Source organism: Acipenser ruthenus, chromosome 7 (assembly GCF_902713425.1).
Source record: "Acipenser ruthenus chromosome 7, fAciRut3.2 maternal haplotype, whole genome shotgun sequence".
NCBI classification, from domain to species: domain Eukaryota; kingdom Metazoa; phylum Chordata; class Actinopteri; order Acipenseriformes; family Acipenseridae; genus Acipenser; species Acipenser ruthenus.
Window position 1 is genome coordinate 10,001,703 of NC_081195.1, and position 24,870 is coordinate 10,026,572.

At 40.8% G+C, this 24,870-nt stretch overlaps 1 protein-coding gene across 1 annotated transcript in view; it reads left to right on the forward strand.

The window, feature by feature from the left end:
* Positions 1–24,528, forward strand: part of zgc:171482 (zinc finger protein) — a 52,220-nt gene extending 27,692 nt beyond the window's left edge. The window contains exons 4-7 of the mRNA XM_034027288.3: positions 255–423; positions 5,354–5,578; positions 12,813–12,909; positions 21,494–24,528. Coding sequence (XP_033883179.2) covers positions 255–423; positions 5,354–5,578; positions 12,813–12,909; positions 21,494–21,512 — 510 coding nt within the window. The 3' untranslated portion in view covers positions 21,513–24,528. The remainder of the gene's footprint in view (positions 1–254; positions 424–5,353; positions 5,579–12,812; positions 12,910–21,493) is intronic.
* Positions 24,529–24,870: the final 342 nt, after the last annotated feature.

The following is a 24,870-nucleotide window of genomic DNA, read 5'->3' on the forward strand; positions in this document are numbered from 1 at the left end:
ATATTTCCCATGTTAAATGGCCTGTATGTAAATGTACCTACCACCCATCCCGAACCACCACTTTTAGACAGCCTCTTGAGCAGTTTTTATAAGAAGATTTGATGGTAGATGTATAGTAAGCTATAGATTGTTCTGAGTTCCAACCCCCCCCCCCCCCCAGCACCATCCAGTGACACCTGAAATGTCATGTACAGAAGCTCATCACTTACTATCAGTGACTAGATAACCTGCCATACCTTTTCCTCTCCTGCCAGGAAAGTGATGCGAGTGAAGTGGACAGGAACAAGTGCTGCACGCTCTGCAACATGTTCTTCACATCAGCTATTGTGGCCCAGTCCCATTACCAGGGCAAGACTCACGCCAAGAGGGTGCGGCTGATCCTTGGGGAGCCTCCAAGCACGCCCACCACTGTCAGCAGTCCAGGTACAACACTGTCAACACCATGGGTACAGAAGGAGGGATTCATGATTAATCCTCAGTCAGTACCCCCTCTACGGTAAAGATCTGTTCTCCAGATTGGTCCATAGAGCCATCAATGCAAAAACACCTGCCTGGATGCAGATGTATTGCATATATTTAGGAGCAGTCATTAATTTAACCTTCTTTGTTGTTTGTTATTTGTTTTATAAGAAAAACGGTGCAAATTGCATTTGGTTTTGAAGACCTTGATAAAACTGCCCCATATGGTAATTGTGTATATATCAGTAGTATAGCAGTGCCAAAAAAACAGGGAGCATCCCTGTGACAGGATGGCTTGCAGTGGTGAGGTGTGGTGACGTCACAGACCAGGAAGTAATTGAACCAAAACAGCGTTCAGATGATTTTATTAAATCAATAAACCAAAAGATTTAAACAAACAAAACACAAAACAAAAAGGCATGTTGGCCAAACAAATAAACAGAAACAAGTATATTTACATATAGCAATTGTTCTTAACTGTTTTCTCTCTCTCTCCTCGCTCTCTCTGCTCCCAGTACTCTCCTCTGTACACTCCTCCCCGCAGCACGGACAGCTGCAGGTTCTTATACTCTGGCCGAGGGGTTAACTAGCTGTTAATTATCTTATTACCCCTCGGCCACAGTCTGCACGAGTTTAGTAAGGATGCGTGACTGTCAGCTAGTTAAATAATCAGTAGCTGATCAGCCACGCATCCTCACAGGGTTTTAAATTATAAAAAGAATAACAAACACCCTCCATCTAACTCCTGCCTGCAGCAGTGACAAATTGCAAAGTCCTTCTATAATCATAAATATGGCATTATTACATTCCCCAGGTGAATGTTGTGACTTTAAGAGATGATAGAACGGACCTTTAAACACTTGAATAGAGATGAATACTGGATATTTCATTTATTTGCTGATGAAAGCATCAGAAATAATAGCCTTGCCTAGGGGATACCCCCCACGCACACACACTACTAAAACATGCATACAAACCACACACGTTAACCTTCTGCTATTAAGCAATTATCCCTGACGCCTAGGCACTACATCGCTCTAGCTTACAAAACAGCAGAGACTGCAGGATACAGTAACTGTGAGCATGTACAGATGTGTCCACCTGTTAGTACAGTAAATCACTTTCCCACTCTTCTTTCTCCATTTCTCAATAAAGCTGCTTTTTGTGAAAAGCGGTTTCTCCCTGACAGTAACAATGTATGTTTTTCATTGTTTATTATTTCTTTATTTGGCAGACGCCTTTATCCAAGGCGACTTAAAATACAATATGAAATAGGATGCAACAAGTTACGATTACATCTACAATTACATATTACTAGTACAATAGTGCAAGGATAGTGCATAATGATATGGAATGTTGATGTTTCTAACTGGAATAACAAGTAAAATACAATAGCTGCATTGCAGGGACTGAAGTATCTGCAGGCTCCCCTCCAACCAGTCCTGGCTGCCAATGCCTGTATGCACCAGCCCTGCCCTAATGAAACACAACTGCAGAGAAAGAGCATTGGTAAAATAGGACTGTAGCAGGGTCATGGCAAGAAACAGTCTCAGAGACTTACGAAACTGCAGTGTAAAGCGCAAATGCACACTTTAATAAAAAAAATAACACAAAACACAAACAAAAAGGCGCAAGGGCCAAAACAAAACACAGTTCGTAGGCTGGGCATTCGCCTACTAACAGATATTATCTAGTAACCCAGAATCAAAACTCACCCACTCGTCTTCTTCCAAGATTTCTGCCTGCTTTATGCAGGTGGCCACTCCCCAATTAGCACCAATCTGCAGAGACATTAACCCTGCCCCTGCCACAAGGACATATACTGGTAGGGTGTATTTTTCCTTTCCAGGAAATGCATGTACCTGGCGACAGGGCTATAGTGGAGACTGTAACACATTTTTTGGCTCTATCTTGAGAACCTCCCTTTCCAATTGTGTTGAAACATGGTACGGGTGTTCCTTAGCACCTGCTCTTTATGGTATCAGAATCTCCTAAAGAACTGAGAACAACTAATCTGGGTTATTTTGTAACATGTTCCTGTGGTGTGAGAAGTTATTATTCATTGTATTGAACCCTTAGAAAAACAAGCTCCAGAAACCTTTCACAGAGCTACCCCAAAACAAATGTGCCCCCCCCAGTCCAGATAAGTACACTATAAAAATGCTGCAAGAGGTAAAGGGTTTGCCAGCACCAGACTCCTGTTGAGATATTTAGCACTGCTGCCTCCTGCATTTTCAAAACCAGTTTATCAAAACAGAAATGGGAGAATAAACCCCCCAAGCAAGATGACCCTGTTCGGGCTGCGAGTCAGCTGGGGAAGGCGATCTGTCAGTGCTAAAGAGCAGAGCTGTAGGAACTGGGATGCTGGACTGCTTTCTGCTCAATCCTCTGCCTCTTCAATGCTTCTTTTTTAAACAAAGATTTTCAATTTATAAACCAGTCCTACAGATTTGCTGTATCTCAGATGGTCAGTACCAAAATCTATGCATAGAAAATGTTATCTTCTAGATCCCCATTTCTGATATATCTGGATTGAACTGGTCCTCAGTATTGAATTGATGCTGCTGCTGATTTTTTTTTATTTTTTTTTTTATTGAACTTGCTGATTCCCCAATATATAACTGACATTACTGTATTCAATTTGCTGCATCAATGAAACCACATGGAAGGCATCAGCATTCTTTATTGTGAGCGAACTGAAAGGTTCACTTCATCAGTCTAATGTAACATAACTGAAAACCAATGGTGTTGATTGGATTGCTTACACCTCTAAAAATCCAGCACTACAATCCACACCACCACACAGGGTGCCCAAAATAAAATGTATGTTGGATCCCTCTTGGACCAAGTTCCGGCAGTGATTTGTAGTCTACCATTATTACTGTAGTTAGTTTCAGGATTAGGCTGCTTTTTCCTTGCCCATTGGAATGGAAGCACTTCTGTACAGTATATATAGTTAATATTTTCTATTTAGAATTGATTTTAAATGTTTTTGCTTGGTTGCTGCTTCATTTGTATTCTAAAAACTCAAATCAATCACAAAAAGATGAGGTGGGTAAAGGGATTTGATTGGTCTGGCTGGGAGGCCTCATCGACCCGATAGGAACAGGCCTGCTACTTTATTCTGAGCTGCTTCACTGACTCTGACGATGAGAAGGCATATTGTCTAATTGAGGGAAAGATTATCTGAACTTTATACCAATAAATCATCAGAGGGCAAAGGGGGGTGGAGCTTTTTCTTCTGTTTCAAACTGACTGTCACACCAGAGCTTCTGATCACATCACAGACGAAGACATCTTCTGGAGAGTAGTTTCTTGCTGGTAGATGGATATAGCTTGCCGCACCTCCACATGCTGAAATGGCCTTACATTAATTAATCCAGTCCTTAGGCCATGCTGCTACATCTAAATGAATATCCCTCAGCTCAATCTTCCCACAAAGCATGCTAGATTGTATCTAGATGGAGTGTGTAGGAACTGCCTTTTTGGACATGCTGCCTGGCAAAAAATCTCTACCCACCAGAATGTGTGTGGAGGCTACAATGCATTTACAATGATACCAGCAGTGTCTTCATGGTGTAAAGGGCCACTGTGCAGAGAATAATTCATGTTGATGGTTAATATCACATGACATAAGACAGAATCCTTAAAGGAATGGATGCATTGATTATTTGTTAGCTGTGAGAAAAGTTATGTGTTCTGTTATTTACCCCAGTAAAAACCCTTGTACTATCAAAAGTGATATACACGTTTACATATATTTGATAAATAATAATATCCTTGTATTGCTAAGAGCCCTGTGTTAATCTTGGCTCTGTGTCTGACCTCTAACTTGCTCTTCTCTGCTGTTGTGGGAGACTAAGACATTTTCGCCCTCAGCCTCGTCTTTCATTCCTTTTTAAAATGAAATCTTCATCTCGCCAGCGCTTACTTCCACTCGGCTGCCCCTGAATCGAATTAAAAGCTGCGGCTCACTCCTTCAAGAGTCCAGATGGGCAGGGCAAAGTGTTCACTGTTTCTGTAGCTGTCGTAGCAGAGCAGGCTCTCACGATAGCTGTTTTATTAAACAGGGCTGACACTCTGACCCCAGCCCTTCGATTCCCTCAGGATCCGCAGTGCTTATTACAGTCAAGGAAGGACTTCCTTCTGTATACACAAGATAAAATATCTCAGACAAGCATCCTATTTGCAATGTGTGCATGTGGAGCATGTTCTGCCTTACCCTCCTTGAAAGGATACTCAGCTGAGATGGCATTCAAGGCCCTGGGTCTCTTGCTTCTCAAAACGTATCTCTAACTACTAAACGTAAACACTGCCCCTTATAAAAGTTTACCATCATGAATTTACTGAGGAATGTTTCAGCTTGCAGTCTTAGTTTCTAACCGTCAGCTATAGAGCTGAACCACCCAGCATAATGAATCGAAAAGTATTAATTGCCAAACAGGCTCAGCATTGAAAGAAATAGAGGCACTATCTTGTCTAGTTAATCTTGAGATCTTGTGATCACTTTAAGTTCCATGATAAAAAAAAATAAGTAGACAACCATGTCAGATGAGCAGTGTTTTGAATTTAAGTGCCAAAACATTTCTGATTCTGCTAGATTCTGCTAGTTTTACCCGTTTGCTCTATCGAAGTCGACACATTGTGAAAGATGCAGGTGCCCTTTGTGTCCAGCCCAGCGCTGATAGCAAAGCGTCACGCAGAGAGGTAGCTGCAAGCTCAGTGGGGTCTCACTCCATGTGGCAAGTTACTATGGAAACAAGCTTTAAGTGTCAGGCCTAGCACATCACCCTTTTCTTAAAAATACTCATTGAAAATGCACTTGATTTAAACAATATCAAGCAAGTTTTACAGTTTTACTTTATATTGATACGTTCCATTCTGTTTCTTCCAGACTCCACCTCCATCGCATCACAGCCTGCTGACCAGCCCCCGCCCCCTGAGTGTCCCGCAGCCAATGACAGCGGGGCAGGGAAGTTCTGCTGCCTGTGTGGCGCCTGGTTCAACAACCCGCTGATGGCACAACAGCACTATGAGGGCAAGAAACACAAGAGGAACGCAGCCCGGGCACGACTGCTGGAACAGCTAGCAGGCAGCCTTGGAGCAACAGAAACCACAGGTCAGTATGTACATGCTCAATACAGGACTCCTCCTATAGTTCAAGCCTGTTGGGGACTGACTTCAAATGCATTGAATTATAGGTGCAGTAGTTGAAGAGCATGACAAACCTTTGCATTGAATGCTGTAGTTTTTTTTTAATCCTTTACATTGGGAATTTATTAAGAAGGACGGCTCTTGTCTGCTGTGCTCTTCAGAGATGGAGTTCCATGTCAGATGTTCAGCTTTATTGTAGCCTGTTGTTTGTTGACTTGTAAACTTATGGGAGAATGGTGTAACAGAATGTCTTTTATGCTGTAATAAAGTAGGCCTAACTCTGGAGAAACTCTGGACAGCGCTGACTACTTCAACTTTACACAGACAGCCTTACAACATCTTAATGGAAAATAAAGTTCAAGTATAGAGCCACAGTGGCTCTTTCTCAAGCTGCAAGATTCTCAGACCCTTGCACTGTAATTTTGCTTCCTATACTTCTATACTATGCTTTAGCAGTGTTCACCTTTTGCTTATTTCACTACTATACTTTTCACTACAACCTTTATAGGGTGCCAGGAATGTGATCTTCAATTTGTGTTCTGCACAAAGAACCTTGGTATGAAGAAGTATTTTACTATTTGCATACAAGTAAAGCCTGGGGAGCCTGTGCCTAACTGCTCCAGTTAACTTAAGGACTCTGTTTGTTATGTCCTGCTGAGGGAAATGAGATCAGTTTCCTGACACAGACCTCAAGCAGCCCTTGGGGCTCCATTTCTCAATCTAACTGCCCGACCAACAACCAGCAAGTAGGTCCCTGATTAAAGCTTCTCACCCCTGACCAGCAGCAGCTTAAATATTCCTGTTGTTTAAGGGTTTACGCAAGGCAGCATAGAGCCCAGTTTAATAGCAGTGCTAAAAGCGCCCTCTAGTGGGGATCAAGATCCAGGGCAGAGTTTGAAGTGCCTGCTGCAGGTGAGAGACCAGTTTATTTGGGGGATTAGAGGTAAAGGGCACTGTTTAACATGGCTTCTACCTATTGCAGACCATTATGTAGCAGTGTATACAATAAACAGTTGGACAGAACTGAAAAAGAACGTGTAACCTGAATAGATGGAGCTGAAATGTCCAAGGCTGGGTTTATACCTCCCCTTACAGGTGTACAGGACTTTTACACAGGGGGGGGGGGGGGGGGGGGGGGGGCTAAGAGATCCAGGGTTAGATTTAAACTGACTCAGACAAAGCCTTAGATGGGGTCAGCTTATCACGTGTTAATAAAATCCCCCCAAAATATTAGTCACATTTATTCAGTTCATTATTCAGTTAATTTTCTTCCAGTATTAGTATGTAGAGTGTATGTCAGAGAGAGAAAAAAAAACTACATTTTGAACAGATCTGCAGTTAAGTGCTGTAGTTTCCTGTGCTTAGATAACCCTAAACAGCTCTAAATTAAATCTGTATGACCCTGACCATTCTGGACAAGGTATCTACCTTATTTATTAGACAAAAAAAAAAAAAAAAACATAAAACAGCAAATTAGTCATTGAGAGATTTCTCTTTCTGTGCTTCACACATGGCTTTTTTTTTTTTACCTGACAAGTCATTCAGAGCTTTCTCTGTAAACAGAACAAACTCCAAGTTCTATGCTGTCTCACAGTTATTTGAGCTGATGAGGATACAACCTTTATTATTTGACATAGTTGAGATGCATTTTTTGATGTTACTGATTTTGCTAATTGTGGAAAGGTTACAAGGCTTTTCCCAAAGGGCAGTATATACGTGCATTGTGTATTGTTTGTTATAGCGTAGATCAGTTAAGAGCTCCTGAACAGGAACAATTAGTGCCAAGGATATCTCCCTTTAAGCAAGTTAATGGGATCAATAAATATCTATTCTGTCACAACTGATTCACTTATTGATCTTTCAACACTGCCACTAAACATTCTCAGTCTCCACTCACTTTAATTTCTGCATTCTCCGCTTTCTCATTCTATCTTTTGTGAGTCGTCTTCTTCTTCTTCTTCTTCTTCTTCTTCTTCTTCTTCTTCTTCTTCTTCTTCTTCTTCTTCTTGTCCAGTCTCAATCAATGAGTCTGTGTAAGTTGCGGGAAGCACAGCATTAGAAATCAATCACTCCGTCCATCCACAAGACAACCACACCGCAGGGATGTTTTAGTGCCTTTGAAAGGTGAGAGACTGAGAGCTCTAGAAACTGACCCCTCTGTCTGCATGTCCACAAGGCATAGAGAGTCATCAATGTATGAACTGTAAAGGAGAACAGAGTGACAGTGCTGAAAGCCTCTGTTTGTCCAAAGGGAAGATACTGTAAAATTAGGAATTGAGATTCTATGCTTGAACACTATTTTCTGCATAGGGAACGGAGCAAGCACTGTGAGTAAAGATCAAAGACACAGAAATATATCCACATAGAGAAAGGGGTCTGATATATGAGTTTGTTCTGCAAAGATACATGGTGTCAGGATTGGTCTATCTGAAGGTTAACACTCAGTGAATGATCGTTTCCTTGTATAATCACACGAGGCTAATTTTCTTCTTTCAACAAGCTGCTAAACTGACAGCACTTGAAGCTGGTTAAATATTTAAAAGATCCTGTTCCTGAGAAGTCTTGCATGGAATAGCAATCTCGGTCTGTTGCCAACACTCCCAGCTGTTCCCTGCAGCAGTGCTTAACAGCATATATAAGGTCATCATGGTGGAATGTGGAGGGGAGTGACGGAGAGCAGGGATGTAAACTACATGGCTGATGTGTGGTTCCTTAGAAGGGGATTTTTTGCATAGAGAGCTGTGCCACCCGGTGTGTCTAAAAGTTGCAGCATAGAACTTAAAGGGAGAGAAACTGGCATAAAATGCTGACTATACAGTATTGTGGTTTACAGGATTTTGCACCTGATTTCATCTGATACAGAGCCAAATCTTTCAAAAATATAAAAAAATGTGTTGTGACTGTAGCTGACTTCCAAATTATCAACGTCCACAGGATGTTTGGAGTTAATTTGAAGGAGGTGAAATCCATAGGGTTCATTCAGATAATCTTCAGACTATTTTCCATTCCCCCAGTTTCTCTGAGCCTTCCTGGCAGCCCGCTGTGAGTCTAAATCCTTCGTCAAATGCAGAAACACCGTCAGCCTGGTGAGGCGTTATCTGCCTTTTCTCTTTTTTTAGCAACAGAAATTAACATAAAGCTACATCAATCCAACTCCCTGCCTTCCACTCCAGCTCTCTCAGGACCTCAGGGCTCCATGGTTATTTTACTGAACATTCATCACCCTCATTAATACTGCGCTGTGTGCAGGTGAAAATATTTCACTAAACCTCGGAGACACAACATCTATTCTTCTAATAACTCACCTTCCTGACAGAGACCGCGGTCGGAAAGATATTTACTGGTTGAGCCTGAAGATAGATTGCTTTAGGTGACAATATAGACAAAACTAAAGCTTCGCCACAATACTGCGCTGAGCAGAAACCTTTTCTTAAAAAAAATAAAACTCCCATTGCAAAGCATCTTGCACATTTTTTGGCTTCTGGCCCCAGCAATCCCACTTTACAGCAGACGTGAACTGCATGCCCCCCATCCAAGTACTAGCAAGGCATATCCTTACTTAGCTTCTGAGATGAACTAGATGTGGGGTGGCTGCTGGAGTGAAATCCAAGACAAATTTAGGTTACTGTATATACACATTGTTGTCGTCTGCAGCTTAAAACACTGGTGCTACTTGCCAACTGTATCATATCTAGTAAGATTTGGTGGAAAAGGCATTTGCTTATTCATATGTAATTCTGCCTCTCCAGCTATTTTTATTATACCAAACGATAAGTATCTATAGGAAAGCAAAGACTGGGCAGCAGTCATGTAGCTGTCTACTATACAGTCAGCAACCAATTCACTAAAAGCTAATAAGGGAAATTATTAAACTCGGGGTTCGAGCAACATCATACAAAGGTAAGGGTTGTTTACTCAGTTCATTCTTAAATACATTACAGACTATACCATTAGTGGTTGACCTCAGGGCATGACAATGGAGATTCTAAGGAAGCATTAAAAAGATTAAATTTCCAGATCCCTGAGGAAACATCATCCCCTCGAATAAATATGTTTCCCTCTACCTCTCTAATTGTCCTTCCTTGTTATTGACTACTTACAGAGATGTGAGACTAAACAAATTAGGAATAGCTGGCCCCAGCAGGAGAAGGTAATAACGAGGAACACATTTATATGCTGATTAGTGGAAACAGGCAGCCTAAGCATCCTTTGGCGCGATAGTGAGGGAGGGAGTGAGAGCGGAGAGAGAGAAATGGGATGTTATGAAAGTGGGATAAATGATAAATGTAAAGACAGCGTAAGGAGCCTCACCACAACTGTAGCAATTATCTAGAAAATAAGTTCTGTTCCGATTAATTAGACAGACACAAGCCTTAGCGAGTGCCCCAGGCACCCCTGCATGAAAAGTAACAGCTACTTGTAAGTTGCTGGGGACGGACATCTTTGTGTAACCAACATCAGAAACTGCTGGAGTACACTGTTATTACAGAGGTTGTATATTGCAATTACAATGTTGTAATGTAAATACTGTAAATTAAAATTAAAGGAGGGCTAACCAAGGTAAGTCTTTAGTAACAACCCAGACTGGGGTTTTATGTTGTGGCTGGATCCAAGTAACACCACAACAAAGAAATAAGAAGGGAATAAAAAGAAAAACAGAGCAGGTACCGCAAGGGCATGCAATTTGATAACTAGCTGTGCTTTTGAGGCATTTTGATATAATGGATTGTCAGCATTGGAAAAAAGACAGCGCTGCTGTAGCCAAAGCAGCACTATAGAATGATTACATAAATAATAGTGCAGCTATAGCAATAATGGGTATATCATTTTGATATCATTGAAATCTTATATAGCTTTTCCCGAGCTAGTGATTTTTCTATTGTTTTTTTCAGTAGATCTTAAAAAATAAAATTGGCAATCGTCATTGGGACAGAGCTTTGCGAATCCCACTTGAAATGACGGTTAGAACTAAATCGCAAACCTCTCCAAGAGGAAGGGCTCTTGTTTGACATTGAGATATGCTCACTTAACGCTTGGAAAGGTGATTCATTCCTCTAATCCCGCCTGTTCTCACCAGGGGGTTCCTCAGTACCACGGGATGCATATTCAATATAAAGGTCTTTCTCGGTGAAGGAAAGATTGCGCTCCCTCAGGTTTGATGTGTGACGCACAGCAGCTTGCTTACTCCTCCTTGTCATCCCTCTGGCTTCTTTAACACCCACAGTGGTGTGACACTGAGCCAGGGACTCTTAACCGGCTGGACTGTCTGTAGAGATCAACAAGCACTCATTTTAGTTTAGTATTTCTTCCAAGTTGTGAAGAATAAATAGAGCATCTACTGTGCTACAGGACCGAACTTTATGGGGAAACCGGGATATTGCCACAACTCTCCTAATTTTTGCATGCCATTGTACAAGGTTTCATTACAGATCTAGACAACTAACATCACATCTGTTGATAGATTTTCAAATTTTTTACAGCAATGTCCTTGAAGTATAGTTACACCGAATTATAATTGTGGTTACATGAATATTGTATCTTTTTTTATACATTGAGACACGAAATATACTGAACATAAACCATTAAAGTGCATTGGAATGCCTGCTCCACAGTTCTGCACTCAGTGAAAATCTGGTGGTAGTCATTTAGTTTTAATTAACAGAAATTAGAAATCATCTGTGTAATGGCAGAATGTTTTATTAACACCACCACACAGCTGTCAGGGGTTTGCAACAATGTAATGTTCATGTAAAAAAAAAAAAAAAAAACCTTATTAATTGTAATAAATACACCATGCAGCAATTAATCATCATTTCATACAACCTCTTGTTTCCAAATTTGAAAACCAGCCACATACCAGATTGCTGCTTCACCCTTTTATCTGCAATCCGTCTGGCCCCCCTCCTTTGTTTCAGATTAAATTTACAGAACATGGTTTTAATTAATACCCTTTCATCATCTGAATGGAAAAAGAAACACATTTCAGTCAGTAGCTGTTTTATCTTCAAAATGTTTAATTGAGGAGAGCAGTGGCTTAACATTTTAGTGAATTATTCCCTAAGGCCTTGAGATAATGGGAGTAAATGGAGAGATGGTCCAGAACACCCCAGGGTGCCATACCAGACTCCTGATACCAGCACTGCTTATGGAGGTCCTAAATGTTAAGCTTACTGGGTCTAAATATAAATACCAGACATATTTAACTCTATAGTTATCCTACTGGTGTTGTTCCCCAGCAGTGATTTATGGATCCCCTTATTAACATAATTTAGACTGAGACAACAACTGCTGTGTGTAGTTATATTTCACTTAAACTGCTGTAACCACAACTTTAGCACTGAAACTGGTCAAGTATAATTGCTGTTACATTAGCATAGTTTAATTCTAATTTTTGATTGTGATTAAGTCACAGTGCAATTAAACTGCAACTGTTTGTCTCTCCAGGCAACCCGTAGATGTGTTTCATACAGGTAAAAATAGCTATTTACAATATACAAAAAAAAAAAAAATTTACCTGTTAGTAAAACAAAACAACTAATTCATATAAAATAAGGTTTTTCTTTGTTAAATGTATATTCAGTTTTATTCCTCTGCCTTTTTGTGTTAGTGTGGGTGAGTGTGTGTGTGTGTGTGTGTGTGTGTGTGAATGCCCCTGCTTCTCCACAGTATCTATCTATTTGGGGACCACTGTGATATTGTACCACCTACAAACCCCTTAATTAACACACATCTGTTTCCTGCATTAGAAACCTGTGGGCAAATATTTGGCTTCCATCTATCGTTGCAGAATCCATTGAAAACTCTTTAGTACTAACCTCACAGAGGCAGCACAGCTTCATCAGATATCTGTATCAAACGTTCTTAATAGTGAGATAACGCTTTTGACCCTTTAGGTTTTTTTTTTTTTTTGATCCATTAGGTCTTCCATATGTGACTGTGTAGTGTTGTGCCTTTTGTTCCTCTGTAAGGTTTGGCACTTGATCAATGTTCCTTAATTAGATTTGCAAGGTTACTTTTAGAGGTGATATTTGCTTTGTATTCGATGCTTTTAACCTGTGATTTCCCCATAACAGAGAAAATTGAAGAGTAGAGAAGGCAAGCCGCATTACCTTGGACTGGTTTGCCCTTGAGCCTGCCCAATGAAGGGTCTCCATGCTGCTGCCCCCTCTCCTCTCACACTGTTTCTGTGTCGTTCACAGCGCTGAGAAGCAAATACTCATGTGCCGTGTGCAACGTGATCCTGAACTCGATCGAACAGTACCACGCACACCTTCAGGGATCCAAACACCAGAACAAGTAAGGCATTCCTGACAACAACTGGATGGTTTATGGAAAGTGCCCAGTTTCTATTATACAGACTGACATAACCCCTTTAAAGACAAACTTAGCCTTAAGGATTAACATGCCAATAGCATGATCTGTTTAGGGATTACAGTGTGGCCACAAATCTGTTTAAAGTTTACAGCCTCTCAAGAATGTAAAACACATACTGATCCTTTCTCTCACCAAATGATCTTCAATGAAAAAACAGTGATGGTGCACAAGAGCCACTACAATGACTTGAGCCATTGGCTTTCAGATATCACAATAGTATAAATTGTTGCCTTTGATGGTGTTATATTGTGGTATATTAACAAGATCCCATTCATATACCATTCATGTACCTTTTCTGTAAGGGATTTAATATGCAAAGGGTAAGTGAAAAATGACCTGCCCTACCACTGTGACCAGGGTGCACATCCACCCTGGACACCCAGAGTGGCATTGATTCAACATGATTCTTCACTATTCTTTAATGATCTCCTTTAATTGTTAAGGATTCCATTTGCATAACACATTAATAAGTCATGTGAGGGACTGTATACACACACACATTTTGTGCAGGTAGAGAGTGTGTTTTTGGCCAGCTTGTACTGTATATTCATGTTTGTAGTGGGTCTGAGATCCCAGTTGCTGTGCAATGGTAAGCATTCCTTCCTGTAGGGATGCTGTCTCTTGGAGACCTATATCAAACATGTTTTTTATTTGACAATAATTACCAGCAGCTGCAGTTTCCATGGAAACTGCTCCCTGTCGCTAGGGCTCCACTTGTCGTTATCCAACATGAGGGCGTGACCTTGGCACTTGTTTGTCAGCAGAGTGTTTGCCCTCCTTGCTTCCTCTTGTGCCGTTCACACGTAGTAACATGGGCTTGGCATTTATTGTCCTCCAGCAGACAGGTATTGTGTCAATCTAAAACAAAAGGTTAAAGGCCTTGCCAAGTATGTCTACTCACATGACAATGTCTTGTGGTTAGTTACTTTTCCTTCACACCTTTGAAAACTCTGAATTGAAAATTTCGTAAAATTCCACACTGTCACATAGCTCTTTGTGACCCAAAGTGTTCTTCCACATGCATCATGCAAAGAAAGTATCTATCAGGTAACAGTATGAAGAGTTTTGTACATTCCTGGATTTTTTGGCATGCATGGTTTTGTCTCAACTGCATTTTAAGCATCTTGGAAGCTAGGAAAGGGAAGATCATAATCTTTGGCTGTGACAGGCAGAAGATGCCTCAATGTAAAAATATACTGAACCCTAATACTGGTACTAGGGTGCCCCCAGTAATTTTGTGAGTTGTAAGTTGACTACAAGTAATTCATTGTTGCATTACTGCTCTAATTGTGCTTCACAAACAAGCAATTGATTAACAAACTGTGGGGGAAGGGGGGATCTGGCTTGTGAGTCACAACTGTCAATTGCTCCAGCCGATGATTAATTGTAATTAGTACAAACTTCCCTGTGAATGAGAAATCGTGATGGTAAGTGCTAAGCACTTTTTACAAAAAACTATAATCTCAGAATAGCCAAAATGAGACCCTACATCTTACTCGGCTGAACTGAGACACATAAACAAATTAGTGGCTGCACAACCAAATGTTGTAAAACCACATATTTCAAAGTGTCTTTATACACAAAAACAATTTCACTTTTCTTACAAATACAAATAACATCAGCAAATATTACCTGTAAGTAAATTAGTAACCTTAATTTGGAATGCTTATCAAGCAGGTATTTTTTGTATTTTCTCTGCACCTTAATAATGAACACTATACCACCAGGTCCCTTGCCTCGTCGCCATGGCTTCATCTTTCAAAACAAAGTCAAGTGAGGTATGCTGTAGATTTGCAGCAGATTTGGAGAGTGCCCTGTCCCTGAGCCTGTCCATCAATTTGAATACAAAGTCAACATGTCGCTGTGGAGCGGAGGCTGTGACTAGTCAGAGCAGCTCTCGCTGTGCAGAGGGCAGTCGGGCCGATCCCCTCCAGGTCTCTTCAGCTTCCTAGGCAGGTTATTAGTTCTAATCGTAAGAAGGGAACCTGTGGAGACAGGGCTCTGTTTATTTATAGCTCTGTCCTCACATTGTGCCTCACAGCTAATCATGTGCATTGGCCTTTAGAATATGCAGCAGGAGCGCCAACTTTGTCAACAAAAAAGGAAGGCACGCACTCCAAACTAACCTGAGCTAACTAATCACTAGGGGTCTCACTGTTATACAGGAAAAACAGCCTCCCAGTCCTTCAGCTCTAACCACTGGGCCAAGTTTAGCTGTAGGCCACACAGCCCCCAAGTCCTTCAGCTTCAACCACTAGACTAGACTCTCCCATTTCATATTTTATGTGTTTTTATTATTTATACAGAGTACATGACATTACACTAACTCCGCTACTACAGGAGATAACAGTGCTCCTCTCCCACAGCTGATGTAATTTTCTCTTGCCTGGGATGCGGAGATAGCATGTGGCACAGTATGATTAAGGACATACATTTCAGGAATGAAAATTGAGAAATTTTCTCAGCAAGTGTATCAATCTGCTGACCTCAGACTCACAGCTTTGACCTTTTTTTTTGAATGAGTTAAACATTATTACCAGGGTGTAGGGATACAGGACTGGAGAGTTTTAGTACTAGTGAGTGGAGTTGAAAAGGAGTTGAAATTGTACTGTAGTGTATAGCAGTGGATATTCATACTTGTACAGAGCAGGGTGAACAGTGTCATTTTTCGTTAATGCAAATTAATGCACAAGGTGCAAGATGCTAGCCCTGGAAGGCTGAACGTGGAATTCCAGTCACACTTCTACTACTAGGTCAATGAATGAGAATAATTACACAGTAAGAGCTAAGAAAGAGTGGCTATCGATTAAATAAAAGCCCAGGGTAATCTAAGTACTCCAGAGGCAGTGTTTATATCTGCTAGCGCCTTTATTGATCCCCAGGGCTGTCTGGAAAAAGGGTGGGGGGAGTGGGGTTCAGCTCATTGTCCTTTCCCTGCCTCAGTTGCTGTTGAGGAAACACCACAGGTCTGTCTGAGCCACCAAATTATTAATGAAGGGAAGTCCTTTGAGCCTGGATTGAAAAGTTATAAGGCATAACTGTGAGATATATAATATCTTTAGAGCTGGTGGAAACTTGATTCAGCACAACCAAAAGTACTGCACTACATACACCACTATAAAGCCCTATAGTTTGGAGTTTCGACCGTTCATATCCAAGCTATGACACTGCCAACCGTCAACGTGAGTTCCCAGGGGGCGGCGCACAATTGGCCAAGCGCTGCCCTGGCAGGGTAGGGGTTAGGTCGGCTGGGGAGTCCTTGGCTCACTGCACAGCAGCGACCCCTGTGGATGGCCAGGCGACTGCAGGTCGGCCTGTACGCAATTCAGAACTGCATGGTCCTCCAACGCTGTAAGTTCTGGACTGCCTGCTGCAGAACGAAGGCCCCCACAGCGTAGCTCTCACAGGGAGCTCACACAGGGTAGTGCTGAATGCGCAACTCATAATTACGTCATGCTTCATTCACCCTCAACACCCCTACCATGTGTCCATAAACAGGATGTGGGAGGGGGGGGAAACACTGAACATTGTGATTACCATGTGAAAATTAATTGGTGGTCCACAGCCAATACCCCACGAACCTTAGGTTTAGGGTTAGGCGTGGATTTTTACAATATACTTAAGAAATAAAAATAAATTATTTCATAATTAGTATTTGTATTTCATACAAAAAAAATCACAATAACAAAACTGTACAGCTCTGCTGTGTGCCTGCGTGTACTATTCACCAAGCACATAGTGCTGTGCAGTGATTATGTCATGTGACTATATGCAATCTGGTGGGAAATTAAAATGCTACACACTAAACAAGAAAATGGATGTCGCTAAAAAGGCTAAAAATGTGTCTGCAGGTGATCACGTAAAGCAGTATCCAGCAGGAGTTTTACACAGCGATGGAGGTAAGCTCTTCTGTACATCTTGCAACGTTACTGTAGAACACTACCGAGAATTGGATGTTGACAGGCATTTAGATTCAAGTATTCACCGAAAGAGAAAGGCGGAAATCCAGAGCAGTACTGCGACTGCTTTACTTGCAAAGAAACAAAAAACAGTGACTTCCATATTCCAAAAGTCCAGTGAAAACCGTGATGCACAAAACACATTACATTTTGTTTGCTCAAATATCCCTCTTGAAAAATGGTACAACCAACAATTACATAAATTCTTCAGACTGTGAGTGTAGCAAATGGTGGAGTGATTCCTTCATCAGCCCAGCTGAGACATGAGTACTTACCTAAAGTTGCAGAGTATCACAAGAAGGAGATTATGGAACTGGTAAAACAGTCTGACAAGCACAGTGGTCACTGACGAGTTGACTGATGCACGTGATCAGTATGAGTTACACATTGTATTTGTTTTGCAAGACCTAAATGGTGAACATGCATTAGACGTACTGGAACTGAAAGCTGTCCTTGCAGATACACTTTACTTACAGGCTGTTAATTACAACACCGTTTCACAAGCTATTGTAAAGCGCTTGAATTACTTTGATGTTGATTTTGATGATGTCAGTGCATTTTTCTCTATATTTGATGTTTAAAAAAATAATACTAATCTGTACACATAATTTATAAAATAATTCTGTGCACATTCTGTGAAATACGATACTTTACCTGTGACACTGCCATGAATTTTAAAGAAAATTTCTGCGATTTTCACAGGGCCTTAATGATGACACCTATTACGAGTTGCACACGCAGCACTACCTTGTGTGAGCTGCCTGTGAGAGCTACGCTGTGCGAGTCTGCGTTGCCAATACCCCTCTCCATGGCGGGCTTGCAGAGTGAAAAAAAGCGGACGGCTGACTTTTTTTGTTTCGGAGGACGAGATTGTTCGTCTTCGTCTCTCCCGAGTTAGTTCAGGGGTTGCAGCGGTGAGCCAGGTTGAATAATAATTGTACAGTCAAAAAATTGGGATAAAATTGGAAAATCAATAAAAATAATTGTTGAAAAGCCTTTTCAGTTGGTATCAAAATGTCATAGGCAGTATATTGTATTACACACTTAATTTAGCACAACTGCAGTGCCGTGCAACAGTAGCTGAAGACCCCCATGTCATCTCAAAGGTCCCTTTGTGTCACTGGGGTTCCATGGTTCCAAAACCAGAGCCCTAACCACTACTCCACACTGCTGCATTGCAAATAAGGCAAGCTTTCTAACATGCACATTGCAGTGCATTGCTTTGCTCAAGCAGCGGTTTGTTAAGAATGTGAATCGATTCAATAGAGAATATTGTGAGAATATGTGATCTTGCTGGTTATTGTGAGAGTTAGGAAGCAGCTTCAGGGAAGGTGTTGTGATAAACTATTGTAATGGCTGATGAATGATGATGACCAGTAGTCAATTAAGAGTTTCACTTCATCCTGTTATTCAGGTTATTTTGAGCTGAAGTCTATGAGCCACACAGTTTTTTTAATATTTAAAATAATGGATCTAGGATGTCTTGTTGAGTGCCTGCTCCTTGACAAGCCCATACTCTGTAGCTTCTTTATTAACCGACATCATGCAACCAATGCTACTTTGACAAATGTGATATGTAACAGAGGGACATAACCTTGAACTAATCCTAACCTGAACTCTGGTTTAATTCAGTCTTTCACCTGAAATGAAGATATTAGTGCAGTTGCCCGGGTGACGAGATCCCTCTTCAGGCAGGGCAGACAGAGAGCTTCCCCAGAGCCTTCTATGAGGTGGTAGTTCAGTGCTCACAGCAGGAGCAGCCTTCTATTACAGCGCATACTAAAAACATAATCATACTTTAGAATGTTGAACATTTTTTCATTTGTTCATCAACAAGGGAGGAATTTTATATAAAGATCAGAGCCAGCTGATTTAAAACAAGGCATTCATATATATACATACTTTCAGATCCAGTGAAATATATATATATATATATATATATGTACCTTTAGCAGCTAATAAGGCAAATGACCTTATCTGTGCGTTTTATTAAGAATCCACATGAGGGGCGCTTGTATGAATTTCTCTGAATAAAATTCCATTACAGGTGGTGTCCACTGAACATCACCATTTTGATTCTGCTTTTTTTTTTTTTTACCTCTGGCAATTGTAATGATACAGTTCTCTCACTTTCATACTATCTTAACAGTTCCATTACACGTGGTGTCCATTCATAATTAACTATTTCACTACCACACTGTTTTAAACGCTGGACATACAAATGAAATGTCTTTTCGGAATATCCATATCCAGTTTACTTTCTCTGTCTGATATGACATTCCCTTAGGTGCTATCGCTGGGGTGGGGATTTTTGGTTTTTTGGTTTGTTTGTTTGTCTGGATTCATTACCATTTGGGATTGCATTTGTTGTTGCTTATTGTATGAATGAGTTAGACTCTTGCACCCGCTGACTCTTGTAAATGAGATGTTACTCCTCAATACTTCGTCAAATATGATTTTAAATAAATAAGATAATGCATTTGACTGCATTCTTGGTGAGTGGCAGTTGGTGTCAGGGGAGTCCCACATAATAAGTGAATAATATTTAATTAATTAATACTTTAATTAATTATAGAATGTTTTTATAGGAAGGTTTTATCTTTTCCTTAGAGAGGTGCCCTATCTTAAGGAACAGCGTTTGTGCCTAGTTAATTATTATTGTATTCAAGATCAGTAATTAAAGGTTGCATCATCAGTCTGTTGGGTTTGTACTGTAGCAGACTAGGGCTCCTAATTATTCTGTGGTCCCCATATTTGGTCATGTTTATGGCAGGGTCTACTCTGTGGGTGCTGGTTGTAACAGATTGCTTATATCTGAGGTGAGAGGTATCTTCTCTGATAGGGATGTTGCCTGCTGGTTTGAAGGTATGAAGATTAAATATATCTTGCACTGAATGTGGCACTGAAAATTACTGCTATATTCTAAAAGAAATCAGGCCTAGAATATATGAATTTTCATTTCTAGATGATAATGAGTGCCAAGCAGCACCAGTGGGAAGGGGCTGGCAGGCAAGGTGCCTTCCACAACTAGTCTATAAAAATCGACATTTCCACTGCATTGATTGGAGACAAGGACAGACATTATTACCTATCAGCCCAGTCCAGACTCAGCAAGCAGGTAGACAGCCCGTGAATTTTATTTTATTTCCCAGATTCTGGGGGCTGTGCCAGGCAATTTCCACAAATGAAGAGAGGCAGTTGTTCCGACCAGCTCTCCAAGGTTGAGCTGAGGGAGATCCCTTGTGTTTACTCACACAAATAGACGGCACTAAAGCGCACCATTAAACCTGATTTCCATATGGAAAGAATAGTGCAGTCTGTATTTGGTGGTAATTCCTGAGATGGTAGTCAAAACCATGGAGATCTGAATTTCTAGGTGGTTTTTCATCAAAGCAATAGAAACGCAGCACAGTGTCAGGAAGTACTGTAGTTCTGAAGACAGTCCTGTGGGCCCTGCTCCGTTGTTCTTGCGTTGCTTTGATTCCGCAAAAAGATTTTGATGGTGCAAAGAGTGTGCGGGAGTCCCTAATAAGGTACAAGGTGACACGGCCAATATTAAGTGTTAATAGCGTGGATAGAAGTAAAAATACAGCATTTAGTGTTCATTATTAAAGGCAGGGATGAGAATGAAGTGTTCTCCTCAACATTCTGATAAAAGCAATCGCAAACTGTGAGGCATTTCTGTGTGTACTTCCCACAACTTAGCCTATTGCTGAGGGATCTTTAATTAGGATTTTTGTTGGTTGCCCAGGTTGTCAAAAAAATTGTAAATCCTCTAAAACTGCAGGGCAGTCATTAGTTTTCTTGTCAAGGTCCATCGACCACCCCCATCCCCAAATTCACAAGCCACAGATTGAGGTGGAGGATCACGCAGGACAGACCAGGGTTTTGGGGGAACTGAGCACACAGCTAACCTACCTCAGGAGAGCTACTAACCACTGCTGAGAGCTACTAACCACTGCCGAGAGCTACTAACCACTGCCGAGAGCTACTAACCACTGCAGAGAGCTACTAACCACTGCCGAGAGCTACTAACCACTGCTGAGAGCTACTAACCACTGCCGTTAAACTATACTGAACATCAAGGTGAAATAAACAAAACCTTTCCGGTTTGTATCTCCAAAACTGGCTTGATGGATAAAGATTGACATTCCTAAGATGATGCTGAGAACCCAGCAACATTATTTGCTTTAACTCAGTTCAACTGGCTTGAACAAAATGTTTCTTTAAATTCTTCTGTTATTGGTCTGAATCTCATCAGTTCTCTTCACTGTTTGAATTGAATATAAATGTATTTATTTTAATGTATTTCTCTGCTGTACTGTGCATGTTACAGAGAGATAAAAATGACTATACTGTAGTCTGTTTAATGTACTTTTAGTACTGTAATGCAGTTATTATTCAATTGCCGTCTGTACTGTATCGGCCTGGGGGGTGAAGCTGCGGCCTTCTTAAGTGAACTCATTTTTTTAACCTCTGTGTAATGTGGGGCAGTGAGACCAGTGGCTGTGTGATGACTGACCGACATTTTCTCATTATTATCGCAGCTTGAAGCAGCAGCAGTGAGATCCTGCAGCCCCTATCTGTGGCACCAGGCATTTCATAGGGGAGAAGACAGCATCTCTATTTGGAAATGTTCGGGGAAGGATTCCTGTGCTCTTGGAAGAACAGCCAGCTCCACTTGTGGTCAGCCATTTCCACTGAAACACAGATTGCACCAAGCCTTACCCTGTCTGACTTTTCCTCTGCTATGAAATTCTTGATTCTGCTGGTTGTTAGAGACTGAGATTTGTCAACAACAAAAAGTCATTACAGCAGTTAAGGTCACCCCAGCATCAACGGTCTGGGGTATTTGCACAGGACTGCAATCAAAAAGTCATCGAAACAGACAAGGCCACTGAACATTAACTGCATTCACAAAGTCTGACCTAGTTCAGTGTTATAGAGAGTATGACTTCAGTTCAATAATGTAATCTAGGTCATTTCAAAATATGTGTATCTGGCCCTGTTCAGTTTTAGTAGGAGATTCAGGAATGTATTCTAGGGCATTCATTTGCCGGGTGCATTGCAGTTCTGTGTATTTACCAGCTAGCGATAGCTTTAAGAATACTTCCCAATAGTCTTTGCTATGTTAGGTGCTTTTAACTCATATTTCTCAGATCTTTATACAGACGTGCTCAAATTTGTTGGTACCCCTCCACAAAAAACGAAGAATGCAATTTTCTCTGAAATAACTTGAAACTGACAAAAGTAATTGGCATCCACCATTGTTTATTCCATATTTAATAGAAATCAGACTTTGCTTTTGATTTTTTATTCAACATAATATTGTAAATAATAAAACAAATGAAAATGGCATGGACAAAAATGATGGGACTGCTAACCTAATATTTTGTTGCACAACTTTTAGAGGCAATCACTGCAATCAAACGTTTTCTGTAGCTCTCAATGAGACTTCTGCACCTGTTAACAGGTAGTTTGGCCCACTCTTCCTGAGCAAACTGCTCCAGCTGTCTCAGGTTTGATGGGTGACTTCTCCAGACTGCAAGTTTCAGCTCTTTCCATAGATGTTCGATAGGATTCAGATCAGGACTCATAGAAGGCCACTTCAGAATAGTCCAATGTTTTGTTCTTATCCATTCTTGGGTGCTTTTAGCTGTGTGTTTTGGGTCATTATCCTGTTGGAGGACCCATGACCTGCGACTGACAGAGCTTTCTGACACTGGGCAGTACGTTTCGCTCCAGAATGCCTTGATAGTCTTGAGATTTCATTGTGCCATGCACAGATTCAAGGCACCCTGTGCCAGGCGCAGCAAAGCAGCCCCAAAACATAACCGAGCCTCCTCCATGTTTCACTGTAGGTATGGTGTTCTTTTCTTTGAAAGCTTTATTTCTTCGTCTGTGAACATAGAGCTGATGTGACTTGCCAAAAAGCTCCAGTTTTGACTCATCTGTCCAAAGGACATTCTCCCAGAAGGATTGTGGCTTGTCAATATGCATTTTAGCAAATTTCAGTCTGGCTTTTTTATGTTTTTCTTTCAAAAGTGGAGTCCTCCTGGGTCTTCTTCCATGGAGCCCACTTTCTCTCAAAAAGCGACGGATGGTGCGATCAAAAACTGACGTACCTTCACCTTGGAGTTCAGCTTGTATCTCTTTGACAGTTATCCTTTGTTCTTTTTCTACCATTCGCACTATCCTTCTGTTCAATCTGGGGTCGATTTTCCTCTTGCGGCCGCACCCAGGGAGGTTGGCTACAGTTCCATGGACCTTAAACTTCTTAATAATATTTGCAACTGTTGTCACAGGAACATCAAGCTGCTTGGAGATGGTCTTGTAGCCTTTACCTTTACCATGCTTGTCTATTACTTTCTTTCTGATCTCCTCAGACAACTCTCTCCTTTGCTTTCTGTGGTCCATGTTCAGTGTGGTGCACACAATGATACCAAACAGCACAGTGACTACTTTTCTCCATTTAAATAGGCTGAATGACTGATTACAAGATTGGAGACATGTGTGATACTAATTAAAGAAACTAATTAGTTTGAAATATCACTATAATCCAATTATTTATTATCTTTTCTAAGGGGTACCAACAAATGTGTCCAGGCCATTTTAGAATATCTTTGTAGAATAAGCAATAATTCATCTCTTTTCACAGCTTCTTTGCTTTATTCTATGACATACCAAAGGCATGCAAGTATACATGATAAAATAGCTTTTAATTTCATCACTTTTCAGGAGGAATGAAGCATTATTTCAATAAGCTGTAAGGGTACCAACAAATTTGAGCACGTCTGTATATGTGTCCTGAGACTCCTGCAGTGAGTTGGTGTTTTAAACAGTTGAAAAACAGGCTGTTTGGTACTGAAAGTTTGAAATAAATCCAATTTATGATGTCTGCAAAGGTCTGGGTTGAAGACAACAGGGGCACATCCTACATATTCCACTAAATGAAGATCATTTGTAATCCCCTTCCTCAGAACATCAAATTAATGAGCTCAGCTTCTTCTGGGTGCAGGATAGAGAAATTTCTTTCTGTAAAAGGATGCCATCACTGTTAGTATGTCTATTTATTTATTTATTTATGTATGTATGTATGTATTTATTTATTTATTCATTTATTTATGTATTTGTTTGTTTGCTTATTTAGTATGTACACCATATGTAAATTGGTTTTTGTGTGCAATACTCTTTTCAGAGATACACTGTCCTAATTTTAAAAAAATAACAAGATTTTGAAAATAGTCAAGCTGTGCAGGTTTAGCTAGCTTTGGACTGATTTCCCTGGTTGGGAGATGGCTGTGAATGTGATGAAACACACTGTCTCCCAAACATTTATCTTTCTGTAATGCTGGGTACTGGATTATTCAGTGTGAAAAGTAGGAGTCAATGATTCTCTGCCTATCCACAGAGAGATGTGACCTTGCAAGAGGCAGACGCTCTGTGGGCGGGTGTCGGCAGTGAGTGTTTACAGGACGAGACAATGCTTATTAGTGTGTTTATCCCAGATTGAAACAATAATGTGAGCAGCTGGAATCTGCTTTTTTTCTGTATAATGTATTTGTCTTTAATAAATGTATGTTTCAGGGCAGTTAATGACTCTTCATTGGTGACATCCTGATCTTACTTCATCTCATTGCACCCTAGCATGGAGTGTGTGGGTGTTTCATTGCTTATGGTAACATTGAAATAGCTCCATATTCACTTCTATAGTATGAAACCACAATGCAGTCACAGAGGTTCTTCTGTTTAAGGATAAACTAGACCAGCATCATTAATCTACATCCCCATGGTGTGTTGGGGTGACCTGGCTTGCTTCTTCTGCCTACACCAAGTGTCTTGTTGTGTGGGAGGTGCTGTGCTGTGCTGTTAGTGTCATTTTTCAAGAAGCAACTAAATGTTTTAACCAAGTTGACTGTGTGTA